The 15,648-nt window shown below is 43.9% G+C and overlaps 3 protein-coding genes across 20 annotated transcripts; 2 read left to right on the forward strand and 1 right to left on the reverse strand.

Annotated features, from left to right (window-relative positions):
- The first annotated feature begins 1,977 nt into the window (after positions 1-1,977).
- LOC123061669 (cold-regulated 413 inner membrane protein 2, chloroplastic) lies at positions 1,978-4,728 on the forward strand. The gene is made up of 6 exons (XM_044484857.1): positions 1,978-2,307; positions 2,605-2,724; positions 3,279-3,374; positions 3,469-3,533; positions 3,798-3,867; positions 4,081-4,728. The coding sequence occupies exons 1-6, from the start codon at positions 2,174-2,176 to the stop codon at positions 4,244-4,246; spliced, it is 651 nt and encodes a 216-aa protein (XP_044340792.1). The 5' UTR covers positions 1,978-2,173; the 3' UTR covers positions 4,247-4,728.
- A 499-nt stretch (positions 4,729-5,227) lies between these two features.
- Positions 5,228-8,063, forward strand: LOC123061670 (uncharacterized). Of its 10 annotated transcripts, XM_044484865.1 has the most exons (7): positions 5,241-5,531; positions 6,627-6,764; positions 6,867-6,929; positions 7,062-7,109; positions 7,220-7,279; positions 7,574-7,631; positions 7,730-8,063. In XM_044484865.1, exons 2-7 carry the CDS (start codon positions 6,639-6,641, stop codon positions 7,798-7,800), a joined length of 426 nt encoding a protein of 141 aa, XP_044340800.1. In that variant the 5' UTR covers positions 5,241-5,531; positions 6,627-6,638; the 3' UTR covers positions 7,801-8,063. The 10 variants fall into 10 exon arrangements, with proteins under 10 accessions (XP_044340799.1, XP_044340794.1, XP_044340802.1 ...); XM_044484864.1 differs by having other exon boundaries at positions 5,228-5,638; positions 7,574-8,063; XM_044484867.1 differs by having other exon boundaries at positions 5,230-5,638; positions 6,848-6,929; positions 7,574-8,063.
- Positions 7,359-11,422, reverse strand: LOC123061667 (uncharacterized). 9 transcript variants are annotated; one of them, XM_044484852.1, is made up of 8 exons: positions 11,207-11,396; positions 11,060-11,130; positions 10,159-10,986; positions 9,922-10,074; positions 9,565-9,777; positions 9,271-9,469; positions 8,948-9,010; positions 8,257-8,828 (listed from the first exon to the last, which is right to left on the reverse strand). In XM_044484852.1, exons 3-8 carry the CDS (start codon positions 10,972-10,974, stop codon positions 8,695-8,697), a joined length of 1,578 nt encoding a protein of 525 aa, XP_044340787.1. In that variant the 5' UTR covers positions 10,975-10,986; positions 11,060-11,130; positions 11,207-11,396; the 3' UTR covers positions 8,257-8,694. The 9 variants fall into 9 exon arrangements, 7 of the variants coding, with proteins under 7 accessions (XP_044340790.1, XP_044340788.1, XP_044340789.1 ...); XR_006429216.1 differs by lacking the exon at positions 11,060-11,130 and having other exon boundaries at positions 9,271-9,320; positions 10,159-11,040; positions 11,207-11,422; XM_044484849.1 differs by lacking the exon at positions 11,060-11,130 and having other exon boundaries at positions 10,159-11,040; positions 11,207-11,422.
- Positions 11,423-15,648: the final 4,226 nt, after the last annotated feature.

A 15,648-nucleotide genomic window follows, 5' to 3' on the forward strand; every position in this document is an offset into this window, starting at 1 on the left:
AACAATTATTTTTGAAATGCATGATCATTTTTGAATCAGCGAACATTTTATGAATAGTTTATGAATTTTTAGGATATCCTTCTGAATGTTTTTTGAATCGACCAAATTTCGTTCAATTTCATTAACATTTTTTAAGTCACGAACCTTTTAAAAATCATGAACATTTTTTACTTCCCAAACATTTTTTTTCAAAATTTCGAACATTTTTTCAATAAGCAAACATTTTTTATAAAATCATGTATATTTTTTGAATCCACAAACTTTTATGATTTATTAAATATTTTATTTCAATATTCTTATTTTTATTAATTTTTGGAGCTTTTTTGAAGTCTCAAATTATTTAAAGTAGATAAATCCAAAAAGAGAAAATAAAAATAAATAAATAAAACTAAAAACAGGCCTGCCCAAACGGATGCGCTGCATTTTCTCCCAGTGTGCAGAGCGTAGTATAGGAGGTCCCTACTGCACGGGCTGGCCTAGGCGAGGGATTCCCATGTGTGAAATGTTTTTTTATCACTTATAGATGGAATTGATGGGTAATTTTTTGCAACTTTGAGGGCAATTTTCGTGACGTACCGCCAGAAGCAATAGCCCATTTATTATTAGGTATAGATATTATCATCCCAAATTTCCATCAACTAATTGCTGCAACAACATGCGGGTTATCCTTTAGCTATATAAATGCATCACGGGGTAACCAAAAGACTAGACAAAACTTACTAGGCTATAAACAAGATCATCAAAGGGATGGTCCTACGCACGTGACAGGGGTAACCGGACCGACACGGTGTGATGGTCAAGATGTTCTGGTGGTCTTGACGGGCTTGACGTCGGTTTACTATGTTGACCTAATAATACATGGGGAGGATCTCGGTAGTCATGCATGGGCAGGAAAAAGATGTTCGTTGAACCTCATTAACAAATCTCGGTGCCGTATGTGATTGACTGGTCTTCAACGGATCGACATGGCCTTGAACTTCTAAAATCTTCGTGCTTGAAAAGACGGGTTATAAACTTTGCTTGAAGTCAACTCGGCGCAAAAGCTGACCAAGTCTACAAAAATCTATCTAGAACTAAAATACTAAATTAGTACTCCATACTAAAGTTGTGCTACTAAAGCAGCGTCAATTAATATTGATCATTTTATAGATACCTAGTACTATCGTTGTTGATATTTTTTTTAACAAATTTGGTCAAACTTTGTACCATTCACTTCGAACAAAACTTACAATAAAACTTCTTTTCAAGCACAGTTCGCCTCAACATGTCAATCTTGGCCTTCTTCTCATAAAAAAGTAGGAGGATGATAATTTTTACAATATTGACCCTGCCGTCTTTATCGATCGTTGACTTTGCCAGTTTGCTCTTACATCTCCCGGGTGATCTTCGACGGTGCAACTGAACAATAGGCCTTCCTTGATTTGTTGGATCATTGGTACTCCCTCCGATCTTGGACAACGTAACCTTTGAATTGTGGTTCGAAATTATTAGAGAATCTTGCTGGCATTCATGGTTCTTTTGTCTAGTTTTTGTGGGCATGGAGCTGGAAGCTACACTAGTGTACATAGAAGACATGTGAACATGGGCGAACATTGGCTATGTATGAGGCGCTCATTAATCACTATTAAAAGAAAACAACTAGAGGAAAGAACTCCCATTTCGATCCCCGCTACTACGAGAATCGCGTTTATTTTCTTTTCTCTGGCTACTAAAATGTTTCAGTTCCCTAGATTGTCTCTTGCCTGACTCATGGATTCAGCAGGTAGTTTAAAAGATCTTCCTCATGTTGACTGAAGGGCACGAGACTTGGTCTGTTGAGAAGAAAGAGCTTAAGACTTAAGAGCTTAGGATCTGGTTTTTTTAGTTCATCTTAGGATCTTTTTCTTAGGCAAAAGAGGTTGGGATCTGTGAAGCAACACTAAACACAAGGCCCACTCAGAAGCCCATAGCCCACGAACCACCTCGCCGCCACACTCGTCCACCGCGGCCCGGCCGAACCGCGAAGTCTCACCGCATCGACGACCGTTACGCGCTCCCGTCCGCGCAACCGGCGGCACGCCGCGCACGGATCATCAGTTCATCACTGACTCATCGCCGTTGCTCCAGTCCAGTAGTACAGACTTCAGAGTGCCCTGTGCCCCCGCCGATATCGATCCATCCACTCACCGTCAAAATGCCGATCTCGCTCCGCCTCACCGTCCCGCCGCCGGCGCAGGCGCCCACACGCCGCCGGGCCCTGGACCCGAGAGCCGGCGGAAATGCCGTCGCCGTCTCCCCGGTCGTATTACAGCCGGCGCGCCCGCTCAGGTCCGCCGTCCTACCGAGTATCTGTATGTACTCCCTCCGTCCGAAAATACTCGTCGGAGAAATGGATGTATTTAGACATATTTTAATTCTAGATACATCTATTTTTATCAATTTCTTCGACAAGTATTTTGGGACGGAGGGAGTATATACCACACGGTGACACGGGTTTCGTCGTGGCGTGCGGCTCGCGAACAAATTAAGAAAAAGCCGCATAGCTCGCATCGCCCCGGGGTGGTGTCTTGCTGGATCACAAGAGCCCTGGTCTTACGGTTTGATGAGTTTTCTGGCGATCTGCAGGGGAGCTGCGCCCGGGCCATCGAGCGTGTGGTGGCGCCGCCGGGGAGACGCCGCCGTGTGCTGCGCGACGGCGCACGTCACCGCCGAGACGATGCGATGGGTGTCCGTTGGGGCCGCCGCGTGAGTAATCATCAAATAAAATCAATCGTTCGTAGCCTTTCTTTCTTGTTTCTATATGTGCTATATTTTGCATACCTAAGTACTCTCTCCGTCCCAAAATTCTTGTCTTAGATTTGTATAGATATGGATGTATCTAATACTAAAATGTGATTTGATACATCCGTATTTAGACAAATTTAAGACAAGAATTTTAGGACGGAGGAAGTATTTAACCAGTAGTGATTATACTACCATAACGTGCTGAATAAGGTAGTAAATCTGTTTGCTAGTGCTATCAGAGTTATAGTCTAGTGATCTAAACGCTCTTATATTTCTTTACAGAGGAAGTAACTTATAAGAGCTGTTCATGTTAGGTTACGGGTTGGGATTATGCATTTAGATCATAACAAGGGTGAGTGAACAATGAAAAACAGTGGTAAGGATGCAATTCAAATGAAAATAGAGCGAGTTTTTGTTTCAATTGTAAGCATGCTTCAATTAGTTCTGACTGCAAAACTGTAATCTGTACAGCTCTATAAGTCTAAGACTAGGTGTGTTATTTTTGTCATATGCAGTATGTTGATGTTTGCTAAAGGCACAACCATACACAAATCTCTCCTTGTCCCTCTCGTTGCTCTACAAGCACCTAAAGACGTCATCTCATGGACAAAGTAAGATGCCAACATTTGGCATAAGATAATAAGAACCATTTCACTTACACATACATCATATCGTACCTTGTATAACATTGACCTTGTTTGTCAGAGGTGACTATGGTCAGTGGACCGCTTTTCTTGGGCTTCTTCTGCGTCTGCTATCCTTGCTTCCAGGTAGAGCAACAAAATTACTGGTGCTCCTCAACATTCAAAAAAAAATTTTACTGGTGCTCCTGCCCTTTCGGGTCAAAAACAAAATTACTGGTGCTTATATTATTTGACATTTCCTTTCCCCTGCTACGGTGAAATTCTCATGAGGAACATTGTGATATGATGCTCTCTTGATGATACTACCATTGGCTTTCATCAGCTTCACTTGGACGAAATTCAGATACTGTACTTGACTTCGCTGTACTACCTGCATCTGTACTATTGCAGGTGAACTGGAGCTTCCCTTGTCAACGATGCTGTTTGTTAGCATTGCTCCTTACCAATTCATGAACTTGAGGTACAAATAACTGCGATTGTACCTACTTCCAAAGTATTTCTTGTATGATGGTCATTCTGCTTTCATGAGTTCATGACTTGTTTAGAAAGAAATTCAGAGTCCTGATGCAAGGATTTACGGCTACCATTTTTCTGTGCATACCATATGCCAGTTGAGCTGCTTCTCGCCAAAGAACGCATGGTTTCTCACATAGCTTGTTTAATCTCTGGACAGGGGCACTCAAGACTCTGTAATACTGTCATTGGCAATAGCAGCTTATCTCGCGTTTCAGCATTTCACCGGGGCCGGAGGCGTGAGGAAGGCCTTCGACCGTGGAGCGGTAGTTGCAACCTTGTGCATCATCTGCATCACGCTTATCCCCCTCCTGTTCTTGCTCTGATTCCGGTGAGGCGTATGATAAAGCCTTGCTCCTCTCAACTTTTGGAGGCGTGGAGATGAATTGCAGGATGCTGAGAAGCTGCAGAAAACAAAGGAAGTTCTTTTTTTTTGTGGGGAACAAAGGAAGTTCTTGTGTTGCATGATCCAAGTCCTACATAACCTGCAGCCTTTTCCTTATTGAAAGCAACTTATGATTCATCTACTGCTTTAAGCTTTTAAGCATTTCATGTAGTAGTGTGTATGGCATGATGATGTGAATGTGATATATGGTCAGTCAAAGTTTTCTCTCTATCATACCAATATCGGATGTACTAGATGGGTTGTCAGTCAAAGTTTTCTTGGCATGATTCAGTAGCTCTTCATTTATGCATGTTGAGCAAAAGGAAAAAAAAAGTTTCACGTACAGCTAACAGATGCCATCTTCCAAATTTCGAAACTCATAGCAGCAGCGTGTGCGCAACGCGATCTTTTCAGATATTTGGAAGGGAACATGATACCAAGACTGCACAGACTGCAATAATAAAAGGTCGCAATGCTTCAGAATCTGATGTTATTTTTTAATTTTATTTTTGAGAACAAATCTGCTGTTCTTCTAGTGGTGATCCCAAGAGATTCTTTTTATATTTATTTTTGAAATGATCCCAAGAGATGTTTGAGGGAAAGGAAAAGGGAACTTACAAAAAAAACAGCAACATCGTGATTTCTTACGCTTCGCGGATGATAATTTGCTTTATAGGTAAACCCAACATCTGAAATCGCTGTAAATTCTAAAACCCAGCACAATTCATAACGAAGTTACAGAAAAACTCCAACAGGTACTACGATGTAAATCAAAATCCATTTGTATCTTGCAGAATTTCTACGAAGCTTGAAAAGAGCAACGCTAGCAGATTCATGTGTATTTGTTTCGTGCAAAACTCGAAAAACCATGACATTATTTGTAGTAAGATCCTATATTCGTTACTAGCTAGTAGAATTAGAATTCACCCCTGTCGGACGATCGATGGAAAGGCCAAAAGAGAAATAGCTTTCCCGCAACGCGAGTGGTACGTATATAATAAAACAGGGGATTGATTCGCGCTGTCGTCTTTGTTCGGGGGCCGGACCAGATGAGATGAGATGGGCAGAATGGCAGATCCGCACGCAGCGTATATCGAACTGCCACCACCTCCCTTGTCCGCGCCCGCGGCTCTCCACTCTCCTTCCCCTGCACCCTGGTGTAGTGTTGGTGGCATCTCAGCTCCGATCGTCTGCGACTCCCCCGCTCCACGCCGTCTCCCTGTCCGGTACTAGATCCCATGGCCATGGCTCCCTTCCTTCCTCCGCGTGCCTTGTTCATTCTCCCCGCAGTGGTGCTATAGAGGTGCCGATTCTCTCGTTCCCGCCCGGATAGGTGCGTGATTAAGGCCGGCATACTGCGCAGGTGGTAGAGCAATAGCAGTTTATGATTCAATGATCCCGTGAACCTTGGAGCTTTTCTTTGTTGTTGTTGAAATAATAACTAGTCGAGTTCTTGCATTGCATGAGACTTTGCCCTTTTCTAACTAATCTGTTCATAATCTGATCAAAACCTACACAACTAATTTACACCTTCATAACATTTTTCCATCAAAATAGAACTTCTCCAATATAATTATTATTATACTACGTTATAATAATATAGCTTGTCCCAGAAAAATAAGCGGTGTACAAAAAAGTTGATCAAGATCAGCTTACAACTCTTTCTTGCATTTCATGTGTAATGCTTATTGAGATGCATATGCCTCTTCTTTCCTAATCTGGTTCAGTTGTTAGTGGCTCTGGTTCAGCTGTATGGACCTTCTCTCCTAAATTTATTTTATTGTTCTTTAACGTCATAAATAACCTCTCTGTTTTTTAGGAAAATAAATAACCTCTCTGTTTACCTGTGTGCTAACTGATTTTGTGTCTAAATCAAATTTATGGCACTCTTCTCTGCTGTGTGCATTTCAAATTCCCACCAACATAGCACAAGAAATATTCATGGTGACGTATGAAGGCATACCTGTGCTACTTATTCAAATGTTTATTTCTCCGTGTCTCTGATTAAGTGGATAACAACCTTGCTGTTGACAAACCATAGGCCAACATTTGGTTTTCAGTCAGAAAAAGTACTGAGCCAGGTAGGCATGCCGCCCTCCCATATAACATAAGAAATCAGTTTTAATCCCCCTTTTCATTTACATTGATATTGACATGGCATAAAGGAAATGAAGCATCTGATCTGTATTCTGGTTCTTGTTCTGAGAAAACACAAACAACTTCATTGAAAATCTGAAATGTTTTGTCCCTTTTGTTCATATGTTATCTACTGTACCATGAATGCGGATTATAATTCACGAAATTTAACTCCTCTCTGGCAGCTTAATTTCACTATGTCTGGAATGTCATCTGATGATGCAAGTGCTGAAGTGAGGCTTGAAGGAGAAGTTTCTGGTGAAAAGGTACAAGAAACTCAAGATCAGAATGAAGGCAGTGGCATGCCCTCGCCACAAGAGGAGGTACTGTCTTTTCCCGGTACCATTTTTTTGGGGGTGATCTTGGCCTCTTGGGTGTATATTATTCATGTTATCTTCGTTCCAAGCTTGTATGGGTACTCACAGGAGGCAGCAATCAAGAAAAAATATGGAGGAAAAATACCCAAAAAGTCACCACTTATATCGAAGGTCAATGCCGTTGTCTTATAATGTCTTCATTTCCCTTTCAAATCAAATTATGCAACCTTTATATAAAGTAGCATAGGTGTAGAATTAATTTTATTTTAAATTAAACGGTATAACCATAATTTGAAATATCAGGACCATGAGCGGGCATTCTTTGATTCTGCTGATTGGGCTTTAGGAAAGGTAAGCCTTAAATCTTTTGAAAAGCTAATCTAGTGTGATATCTACATCTCAAAAAACCTAAAAAGGAAATGCATTTATAACAGTTTTACTTCTTGGTTTGTTTGCTGCAGCAAGGTGGAAATCCCAACAAGCCCAAAGGGCCCCTTGAAGCTCTTCGACCAAAACTCCAGGTATCAATACTAATGCTCATCAGATGCAAACTTCAGCTTATGTTTTCAGTATTCTGTTTTTACTCTTTAGTATGAGATGTATAGTTGAATTATCTACGCTCCTTATACTCTAAAATAAGTGGATGTTCTGATCACGCAGTTTTAGCTTAGCTCTACAAAGTATGCTGTCCCATTCCCATTGCTTGAAGCTTGACAACAAGTCTTTCATTACTAAAGATCAATGTTGAAGTCAACTTGCAATACCATGCTGTGCCAAGTTCATCTCTTCACTTGTGTTTCCTGATCTACTTTCAGCCTACTCAACAAAATGCTCGTGCCCGCCGATCTTCCTATGCATCTGCAGACAATGATGGTACTCCTTATCTGCACATCCTAAGCAGACAACTCCTTGTATTTGATGGTCAATGCAGTCCCAGTCTCACACAACATTGTCTTTTATTTTTCCTGTAGAGAGTTTGAGTTTGCCTGCCGAGGAGCTGATCCAGAATGATGATCCAACTGAAGACAAGAACAAGGAATAAGTATAATATGCATCGTGCTTTTTATAGGGAAAAATCGCGGTTCTGCTGTCATGATGCCAAAACTGTGCCTTGTTAAATAACTAGCACCGGTACTTATAGTATGCCTGAGGTTGAGCTCTGCAGTTTTAGCTGCGGTATATCTGGCTTCTTCCACATTCAGCTATGCTTGAACCAGCTAGGAATGAACATTTCATGATGGTGGTGTTGTAGTGCCGGATGTGTAAGAAGAAATAATAACAATGAAACTTCATATCTTAACAACACTTTCAAGCAACTGTGACGTGTGCTGATTTATACCTAATGGAGCAGTATATATATCATGTCTAAACTGTGCAGCCCCAAGATAAAAAATAATGTAGAAACCAATTCCCACAACATGGTAATTGAAAGCCTTCACAAACCGGTGCTCTTTAGCTTTTCACACACAACCTGGTTTGGAGGTGTTGAGACCGAAAAGAATATAAATATAGGTCCGATGATAATGGACAGTACATTAGTGAACAGAGAATAAGCCTCAGTCATGCTGACCATGTCCAAACTTGTGGAGAGGTGTTGTGTTACCAATCTCACCGGGACATTGGCAATTGCACAAAAGACTTAATTGGTTAAGCAACTAAGGGAGAAACATGTTAGCCTGGCTAGAGTTTACAGCATTATCAGGAATTTCTTTGGGATCCTAGAGAATGTGCACCAAACGATCGCTTAAGACAGTATGCAGCAAACCTAAGCCGTGAACAATCAGAGTTCACATATATTGTGCAAGTTGGTGAGGAAAGCCTAAGAAACTATGCTACGAAGACAACGGACATCTCTGATGGCATGAGGGCTGCTGATCCAGTTTTACATACAGCGTGAAAGTTGATGCTGAATGCAAAATAAAGACGCTCATCTGGACTACGGTGCGGCCAGGTTGATGTCAACTTGTAAAGGACTGCGGGGTAGGCTCTTGTTAGTTGAGCATCCAGGTATACTTGCTTGAAGGTCTGTCTCAACTAGAGGCTGGTTCACCCGTATCTTCTTGTGATGTCCTACCCAAAAAAAGAGGTGTCATGACTTGTGACCAAGAGATAAGATAATTTGTATCCTATGTCATGTCTTAATAATGAAAATGGACCATTGTCTGAAATCTGCTGTGTACACGCTCTACCTGCTCCAGTGGGCTCAGGTGCATCCCGTTTGTGAGAGAGTGAATTCTGCTCGGTTGAACTCTCTGGTACACCCAACGAGAAAAACAAATCAGTACCCTATCGTAATTTGGGGGGTGGGGGTGGTAAACTAACAGGGAACCATAAGAACAGTGGTGATGTATTAAAAGTTTAAAACCCTATGACTACATTGTGCCCCACTAAAATCAGGATTGACGTGTTGTAGGTGTGCCAAGCGTGTTTCCTTGGAAGCAAAAATGTTTGCTTGTTAGTTATGCAAGAAGGGGTGGAAACCCTGAAACAAAAAAGCTCTAGTGCTTCTCACCATGAATTGTGTGCGACGACCTCAGTAAACAATCAGTTCGTCCCACCGCTCTGCAGCAACAGCGGTTCTCAGATATATAGCCAAGAAGTTTGTCCGCTAAGGTAGACATCGCCACTTCGCAACTTCGCCTAATTTCAGATATATTTTCCATCATGTGTGCATTATGTTCTTCCAAAATGGTCATAAGCGGGTGGTTTGCCTGCCTTTGCACTATTAGTTACATATAAACAGAAGGAGTGCAATTCGATGTAACATGAAGAAATCACAACTAATAATAAGAAATTAATGACTCACAAGTGACGGGTATTTCAATCGGAGATGGTTGGAGAAATCTCCTTGTCCAGTTTCAGTGAAGCTGCTTCGTAGCATGGGAGTAACTGGGTTGTGTTGGTGCTTTGTGCCAACAAAACCTGGGGCATGATGGGGCAGGTCAGAAGCTACATCTGCTCGGTGAGTGTGGCTTTCGTAGTGGACTCTGGAGTAGCAAACATCTTGAGCGCGCCTAAACTGGCATGTAAAACAGGACGGGATAAAAAAATGTGAACGTGTACATGACCACTGAATGTGTTCAGCTACTGAACCGAACACTATTCAGTCATTTTGTGGAAGCACATACTGTCTGTATGCAAAATTAAATGGGAGAGGTCTCACACTAGCTCCAGCGAATGATGTATCTCCATCCACGTTGCTAGTGATCACTTCTATCATCTTCTTAACCGACTCGTAGTCAAAAAGACTAATCCTTGGTAGATGGTCTTTTGTCTTGGAAAGTGGACCAAGATCAAGATTGTCCAAGTAGAATACCTGCACGACATTTGCACATTCAAATATTATGGTCTGAGCTGAACAGAATTATGATACACAAAAATAATAGGAAGAAACAAGGACCTGAAGAAACAGATGGCAGCCAACAAGATGTACAGTGATGTTCCGGTTGCGGATATCAGTTTTCAACTTCCCAACAGCTCTGTTCAAATGCTCGAGTACATAAGCACACCAATTAAATTCTTTAATTTGCGAGATATCGTTGAGGGCGGCCCAGAAATCTATGGTGATGTAGTCATGCTTAGTGGATGGAGCCAACAGGTGGCCAACAACAAAAATAACAAAGGCTATCTTGAAGCAATCTATCTGGACCTTGCTGGAATCTGCATTGATGTCATCTCTCAGGAGATAAGCCTCCGCGGCCTTTAGACTGTGCGCGCCTTTGCTCAAATAGGCAGAAGCTCGCATGAACTCTTTGCAGGCTGCAGACGGCTCGGTCGTATCGGGGCATATCGATCTGGTGCCGCATGGCAGACTGAATACCTTCTGGACATCATGGTCCTGGATCTGCAGAACCCTTTGCTCGTCTATTTTCAGTGTGCTGGACTCGACCTCGACTCTTTCCATTAGCCACGCGCTGAATTTCAAATTCAACTTTGCCAGCATCTTGATCCCCAGCATCCCACCAAAGCCTATCTCCTCGACCAAATCCCTCTTGAACTTGTTAAACTTGCCGACGAGCGAGCACACCTTCTGCACCGAAATCCTTGACGTGACAGAAGGTGCGGATCCAGGAGCGCATATTGCTTCGCCTGGATCAGCATCTGCTATGTCGGCGGCTCCGTGATCCCTGCCGCTATTCTCTGTGGCTGTGGCGGCGTCTCGCTGATCTTGTTCCAATGTGGCATGCGGTGCCGCCTGGTCCAGTGGTGCCACCATGGGATGAACTAACTAACAGACGGACAGCACACAAGTAAATTTTGCTGACTCCTCTAGAACAAGGCGCTGCAATAAAATGATTTACCAGTGGGCGTGTGATCGATCCATTGGTTTCAAGTTTAAACTAGCTGATAACGGGGATCGAAAGGAGGAACTCTGAACAAATGGACAAAGAGCATTTCTCATACCCGGCAGTAAGAACCTACTTAGATTCGTATAAGACCGTGAGTACCTGAAGAGGGCCGGGGCCGTAACTGGCCTAGGCGGCAGATCCGCCGGCGTCTCCAAATCACCACCTTGAGCCGGCGACCACCCCTCACTAAGTTCTCCGTAGCTCAATTGCCATGGATTGCGAGAAGATGAGAGGGGTTTGCGAGCAGGGGTGTGTCGTGTGATGGAGGGTGGGTGGACAGATGGGGGTTGGAGAACCACCGTAATAATTGTTTTTTTTAGGGACACCGTAATGATTGTTGGATGATACGGGGGTTAAGAGTAACTCTAGCAGAGCCCACATTTCGCCGAACTGTAAATTGCGTTTGCAGTTCGCATGATGGCGCTTATGCAGGCTTAAAATCGCGGCGACAGAGCAGAAGTTGTATCCAAACCCGTAAAATTTTAAAACTTGTTTCGCGCGGAAAATTTAAGCAAAAGCTCGCCGGAGCTCGCTCGCATAGATAGTTTTTCTTCGCATAGTTAGTTCTTCTTCACATAAGTTCGCCGGAGCTAGAACGAGCCTACGCTACCGTATCACTACACAAAATTGAGCTCACAGGAGCTCGTGCGGTAGCTGCCCAGAGGCGGCGCTCAGTCGGAGTCGGAGTCGGAGGAGTCGAGGTCGATGTAGAGCTTCGCCTGCTCCGCCTTCATCACTCGCAGGTCAGCCTCCTTGGATGTGTGCGCCTGTGACGCGGCGACGTCCGTCTGGAGGAAGAGTCGCTCGTATTCGAGCTCGCGCCGGACGCGCTCTTCCATCTCCTCCCGCTCCCTCGCCGACCGCTCGAGGACGACGCGCTCGAGGAACTCCTCCCGCCCCGGGGGGAGGTAGTCCTCGGGCCCGTTGACGCCTCGGCGCGGCGGCGCATCGGGCACGGCGCGAGGCGAGATCTCTTCATCCGGCTCGCTCTTCACCGGAATGAGCCGCGAGCTCGATGCACCCGATGAGCTCCCCGCGGACCAGTTGCCGGAGGAGGCACGGCGGTGGCGGGCGAGCTCGTGATCGAAGTCCTCAAGCTCGCCGCGGTCGAACGCCGGTGGCGGCCGGGTACCGCGCTTGAGCCATCGACGCGCCCCCCCGCTTGCGCGCGGTGTCAGATCTGGCGCGTTAGCGGTGCTCCGCCTCATCCACAAAGCCATCCATGGCTTTCGCAAGCTTGCGCGCGGCGGCCAGCGGTGAGAAATCGAGTGGCACGGTGTGGAATGGGGTGGGGAATGGGGGGAAACACGGTTGGGGGTAGGGTTTCGACACGCATCTGCCCCGCAAACCCACAGATATACTGCTTCGGGGGTAACATTTGGGGGCTGCGGCAAAAACATTTGCGGGCCGGACGAGTATACGGGCTCTGTTCTGGCCAGAAAATTGGGCCGAGACCATATACTCACTGGAACTATGCGGGTTTGCACATTATGCGCGGTATGCTAGAGTTGCTCTAAGGGCATTCCAAACACTAACCCGCAAAACGAACACCGCATTCGTCCGCGGATAAGGGACCAATCTGCAGACACGGATAAGAGAGCCGGTCATCCAACGCTATTTGCTTAACGTTGAATTATTACGGTTAAGACTACTCATATTGAAGAGTATCATATAGGAAGCGGATGAGGAGCACATGGAGGCTTCGCTCCCTGTAACCCACACGTACTCATTTTGGTCCTTTTTACTCTACATATAAAAATTGTCTAAAGTCAAACTTCATAAAGTTTGATCATTTTTATATGAAAAAATATCAACACCTACCATACTAAAGTTATACAATATGAAAATTTAAGTCATGACACATCTACTGATGTTGATTTTATATTGTGAATGTTGGTATTTTTTCTATAAAGTTGGTCAAATTTTACGAGGCTTGACTTTAGCCAAGTCTATATGCGAACTAAAAAGGACCGGAGGGAGTACATTACTGTCTCGAGATGGGTGCAATTAATGTAGTTTAAGTTTACTTCTCTTCAATACAATAAGTATACTATGAAGGAACAATGAATCACATTTATCCCAACCCCCCCAACTGAGTATTGTCTCAAACTAGCAAGCTCAAGCTGAGATGGGGTGAAGTACGCTTGTGGCCATCAATCGGACTGTGTTGAGGGGATATCGACCAGATACAAGCTCGGGACAAGGGCGCCAGCCACGAGCGAAGCCCACATTCTTGACCAGGAGCAGAACGTACAGAACACGGAGGTCGAGCATGAGCACGTCCTTGTCGAGCTTGGAGATGACCCGAACGTGGACAACATACACGCCAGCTGGGGAAGCGACCAGTTCTTATCACGATTGGATGTAATACCACTGGGTGCGGAAGGCAGGCCATGGTGCCGGGAGCCAGGGCAGATGCGGTGTCCTATGTCAAGCTTGGATGATGGCTGCATCAATTTTCTCGTCGTCAACGAGGGTGGATGTCGTGTCATTGGTCGTGTTCACAGGGGATGCGGCAAGCTCAAACGGCTACCTCGTTCCTCCTCAATGTTGTTCCCCGTCGGCAACATAGTCTTCTTCATTCCTTCTGGGTTTTTCCCACGTACACGCTACTGAGGAGAAGACTATGAATGCAAAGAAGAAACATGAAAGTAGATAGATGAAGAAGAACATGAGTAGTGTCAATTCATGGTGGGGAAGAATGGGTGTCCATGGAAGATGGTTTTGTGTGAAGAGAGGGAACTGGAGAAGTGCTACCTCTTGAGCACTGCGTTGGTTTTCCCTTGAAGAGGAAAGAGTGATGCAACAAAGTAGCGTAAGTATTTCCCTCAGTTTTTGAGAACCAAGGTATCAATCCAGTAGGAGACTACACGCAAGTCACCTCGCACCTACACAAACAAATAAGAACCTTGCAACCAACGCGATAAAAGGGGTTGTCAATCCCTTCACGGTCACTTACGAGAGTGAGATCTGATAGTAATAATAAGATAAATATTTTTGGTATTTTTATGATATAGATTGAAAATAATAAAGATTGCAAAGTAAAATAGATTGGAAACTTATATGATGGAAGATAGACCCCGGGACCATAGGTTTCACTAGTGGCTTATCTTAAGATAGCATAAGTATTACGGTGGGTAAACAAATTACTATCGAGCAATTGATAGAAAAGTGCATAATTATGATAATATCTAGGCATGATCATGTATATAGGCATCACGTCCACGACAAGTAGACCGAAACAATTCTGCATCTACTACTATTACTCCACACATCGACCGTTATCCAGCATGCATCTAGAGTATTAAGTTCATAAGAACAGAGTAACGCATTAGGCAAGATGACATGTTGTAGAGGGGTAAACTCAAGCAATATGATATAAACCCCATCTTTTTATCCTCAATGGCAACAATACAATACGTGCCTTGCTGCCTTGCTGTCACTGGGAAAGGACACCGCAAGATTGAACCCAAAGCTAAGCACTTCTTTCATCGCAAGAAAGATCAATCTAGTAGGTCAAACCAAACTGATAATTCGAAGAGACTTGCAAAGATAAACCAATCATACATAAAAGAATTCAGAGAAAAATCAAATATTGTTCATAGTTAAACTTGATCATAAACCCACAATTCATCGGATCTTGACAAATACACCGCAAAAAGAATTACATCGAATAGATCTCCAAGAAGATCGAGGAGAACTTTGTATTGAGATTCAAAGAGAGAGAAGAAGCCATCTAGCTAATAATATGGACCCGAAGGTCTGTGGTAAACTACTCACACATCATCGGAGAGGCTATGGTGTTGATGTAGAAGCCCTCCGTGATCGACTCCCCCTCCGGCGGAGCTCCGGAAAAGGCCCCAAGATGGGATCTCTTGGGTACAGAAGGTTGTGGCGGTGGAAATAGGGTTTCGTGGTGCTCCTAGATGTTTTGGGGGTATATGGATATATATATAGGAGGATGAAGTAGGTCGGTGGAGCTGCAAGGGGCCCACGAGGGTGGGGGCACGCCCAGGGGGCAGGCGCGCCTCCCTGCCTCGTGGCCTCCTTGCTCCTTTCTTGACGTCTACTCCAAGTCCTCTGGATCACGTTTGTTCCAAAAATAACTCTCCCGAAGGTTTCTTTCCGTTTGGATTCCGGTTGATATTCATTTTCTGCGAAACACTGAAATAGGCAAAAAAACAGCAATTTGCACTGGGCCTTGGGTTAGTAGGTTAGTCCCCAAAATAATATAAATGTGTATAATAAAGCCCATTAAACATCCAAAACATATAATATAATAGCATGGAACAATAAAAAATTATAGATACGTTGGAGACATATCAAGAAGAAGGTGCGAATGTTGTGGCCTGTAGAAGAGGATTCGGGAAGAGGATTGATGAGGAAGGAGTAAGAAATTTTGGTGGGGGAAGAGAACAGAAAAACACATGCATTCACTACATTGTTGGGTCTTGAGTGGTTGGACACTGGTTGTTGTGGTCGAACGGGTGTGAGATATACTAGAAAAGTAGTGTAGCAAATACAGTGGGGCTAATATAGGA

Source organism: Triticum aestivum, chromosome 3A (genome assembly GCF_018294505.1).
Source record: "Triticum aestivum cultivar Chinese Spring chromosome 3A, IWGSC CS RefSeq v2.1, whole genome shotgun sequence".
NCBI lineage: Eukaryota > Viridiplantae > Streptophyta > Magnoliopsida > Poales > Poaceae > Triticum > Triticum aestivum.

What these genes read in the sequence shown, in the direction of transcription:
- LOC123061670 (XM_044484859.1), top strand. Translation starts at nt 6,639, where the DNA reads ATGTCTGGAATGTCATCTGATGATGCAAGTGCTGAAGTGAGGCTTGAA. An exon ending in CTGATTGGGCTTTAGGAAAG is followed by an intron (nt 7,110 to 7,219) that starts GTAAGCCTTAAA and finishes TGTTTGCTGCAG; the next exon opens with CAAGGTGGAAATCCCAACAA. An exon ending in CTCTTCGACCAAAACTCCAG is followed by an intron (nt 7,280 to 7,573) that starts GTATCAATACTA and finishes ATCTACTTTCAG; the next exon opens with CCTACTCAACAAAATGCTCG.
- LOC123061669 (XM_044484857.1), top strand. Translation starts at nt 2,174, where the DNA reads ATGCCGATCTCGCTCCGCCTCACCGTCCCGCCGCCGGCGCAGGCGCCC. An exon ending in CAGCCGGCGCGCCCGCTCAG is followed by an intron (nt 2,308 to 2,604) that starts GTCCGCCGTCCT and finishes GGCGATCTGCAG; the next exon opens with GGGAGCTGCGCCCGGGCCAT. An exon ending in GTGTCCGTTGGGGCCGCCGC is followed by an intron (nt 2,725 to 3,278) that starts GTGAGTAATCAT and finishes TGTCATATGCAG; the next exon opens with TATGTTGATGTTTGCTAAAG.
- LOC123061667 (XM_044484849.1), bottom strand. Translation starts at nt 10,974, where the DNA reads ATGGTGGCACCACTGGACCAGGCGGCACCGCATGCCACATTGGAACAA. An exon ending in GCTGCCATCTGTTTCTTCAG is followed by an intron (nt 10,075 to 10,158) that starts GTCCTTGTTTCT and finishes AATGTCGTGCAG; the next exon opens with GTATTCTACTTGGACAATCT. An exon ending in GTCGTCGCACACAATTCATG is followed by an intron (nt 9,011 to 9,270) that starts GTGAGAAGCACT and finishes TGGGTGTACCAG; the next exon opens with AGAGTTCAACCGAGCAGAAT.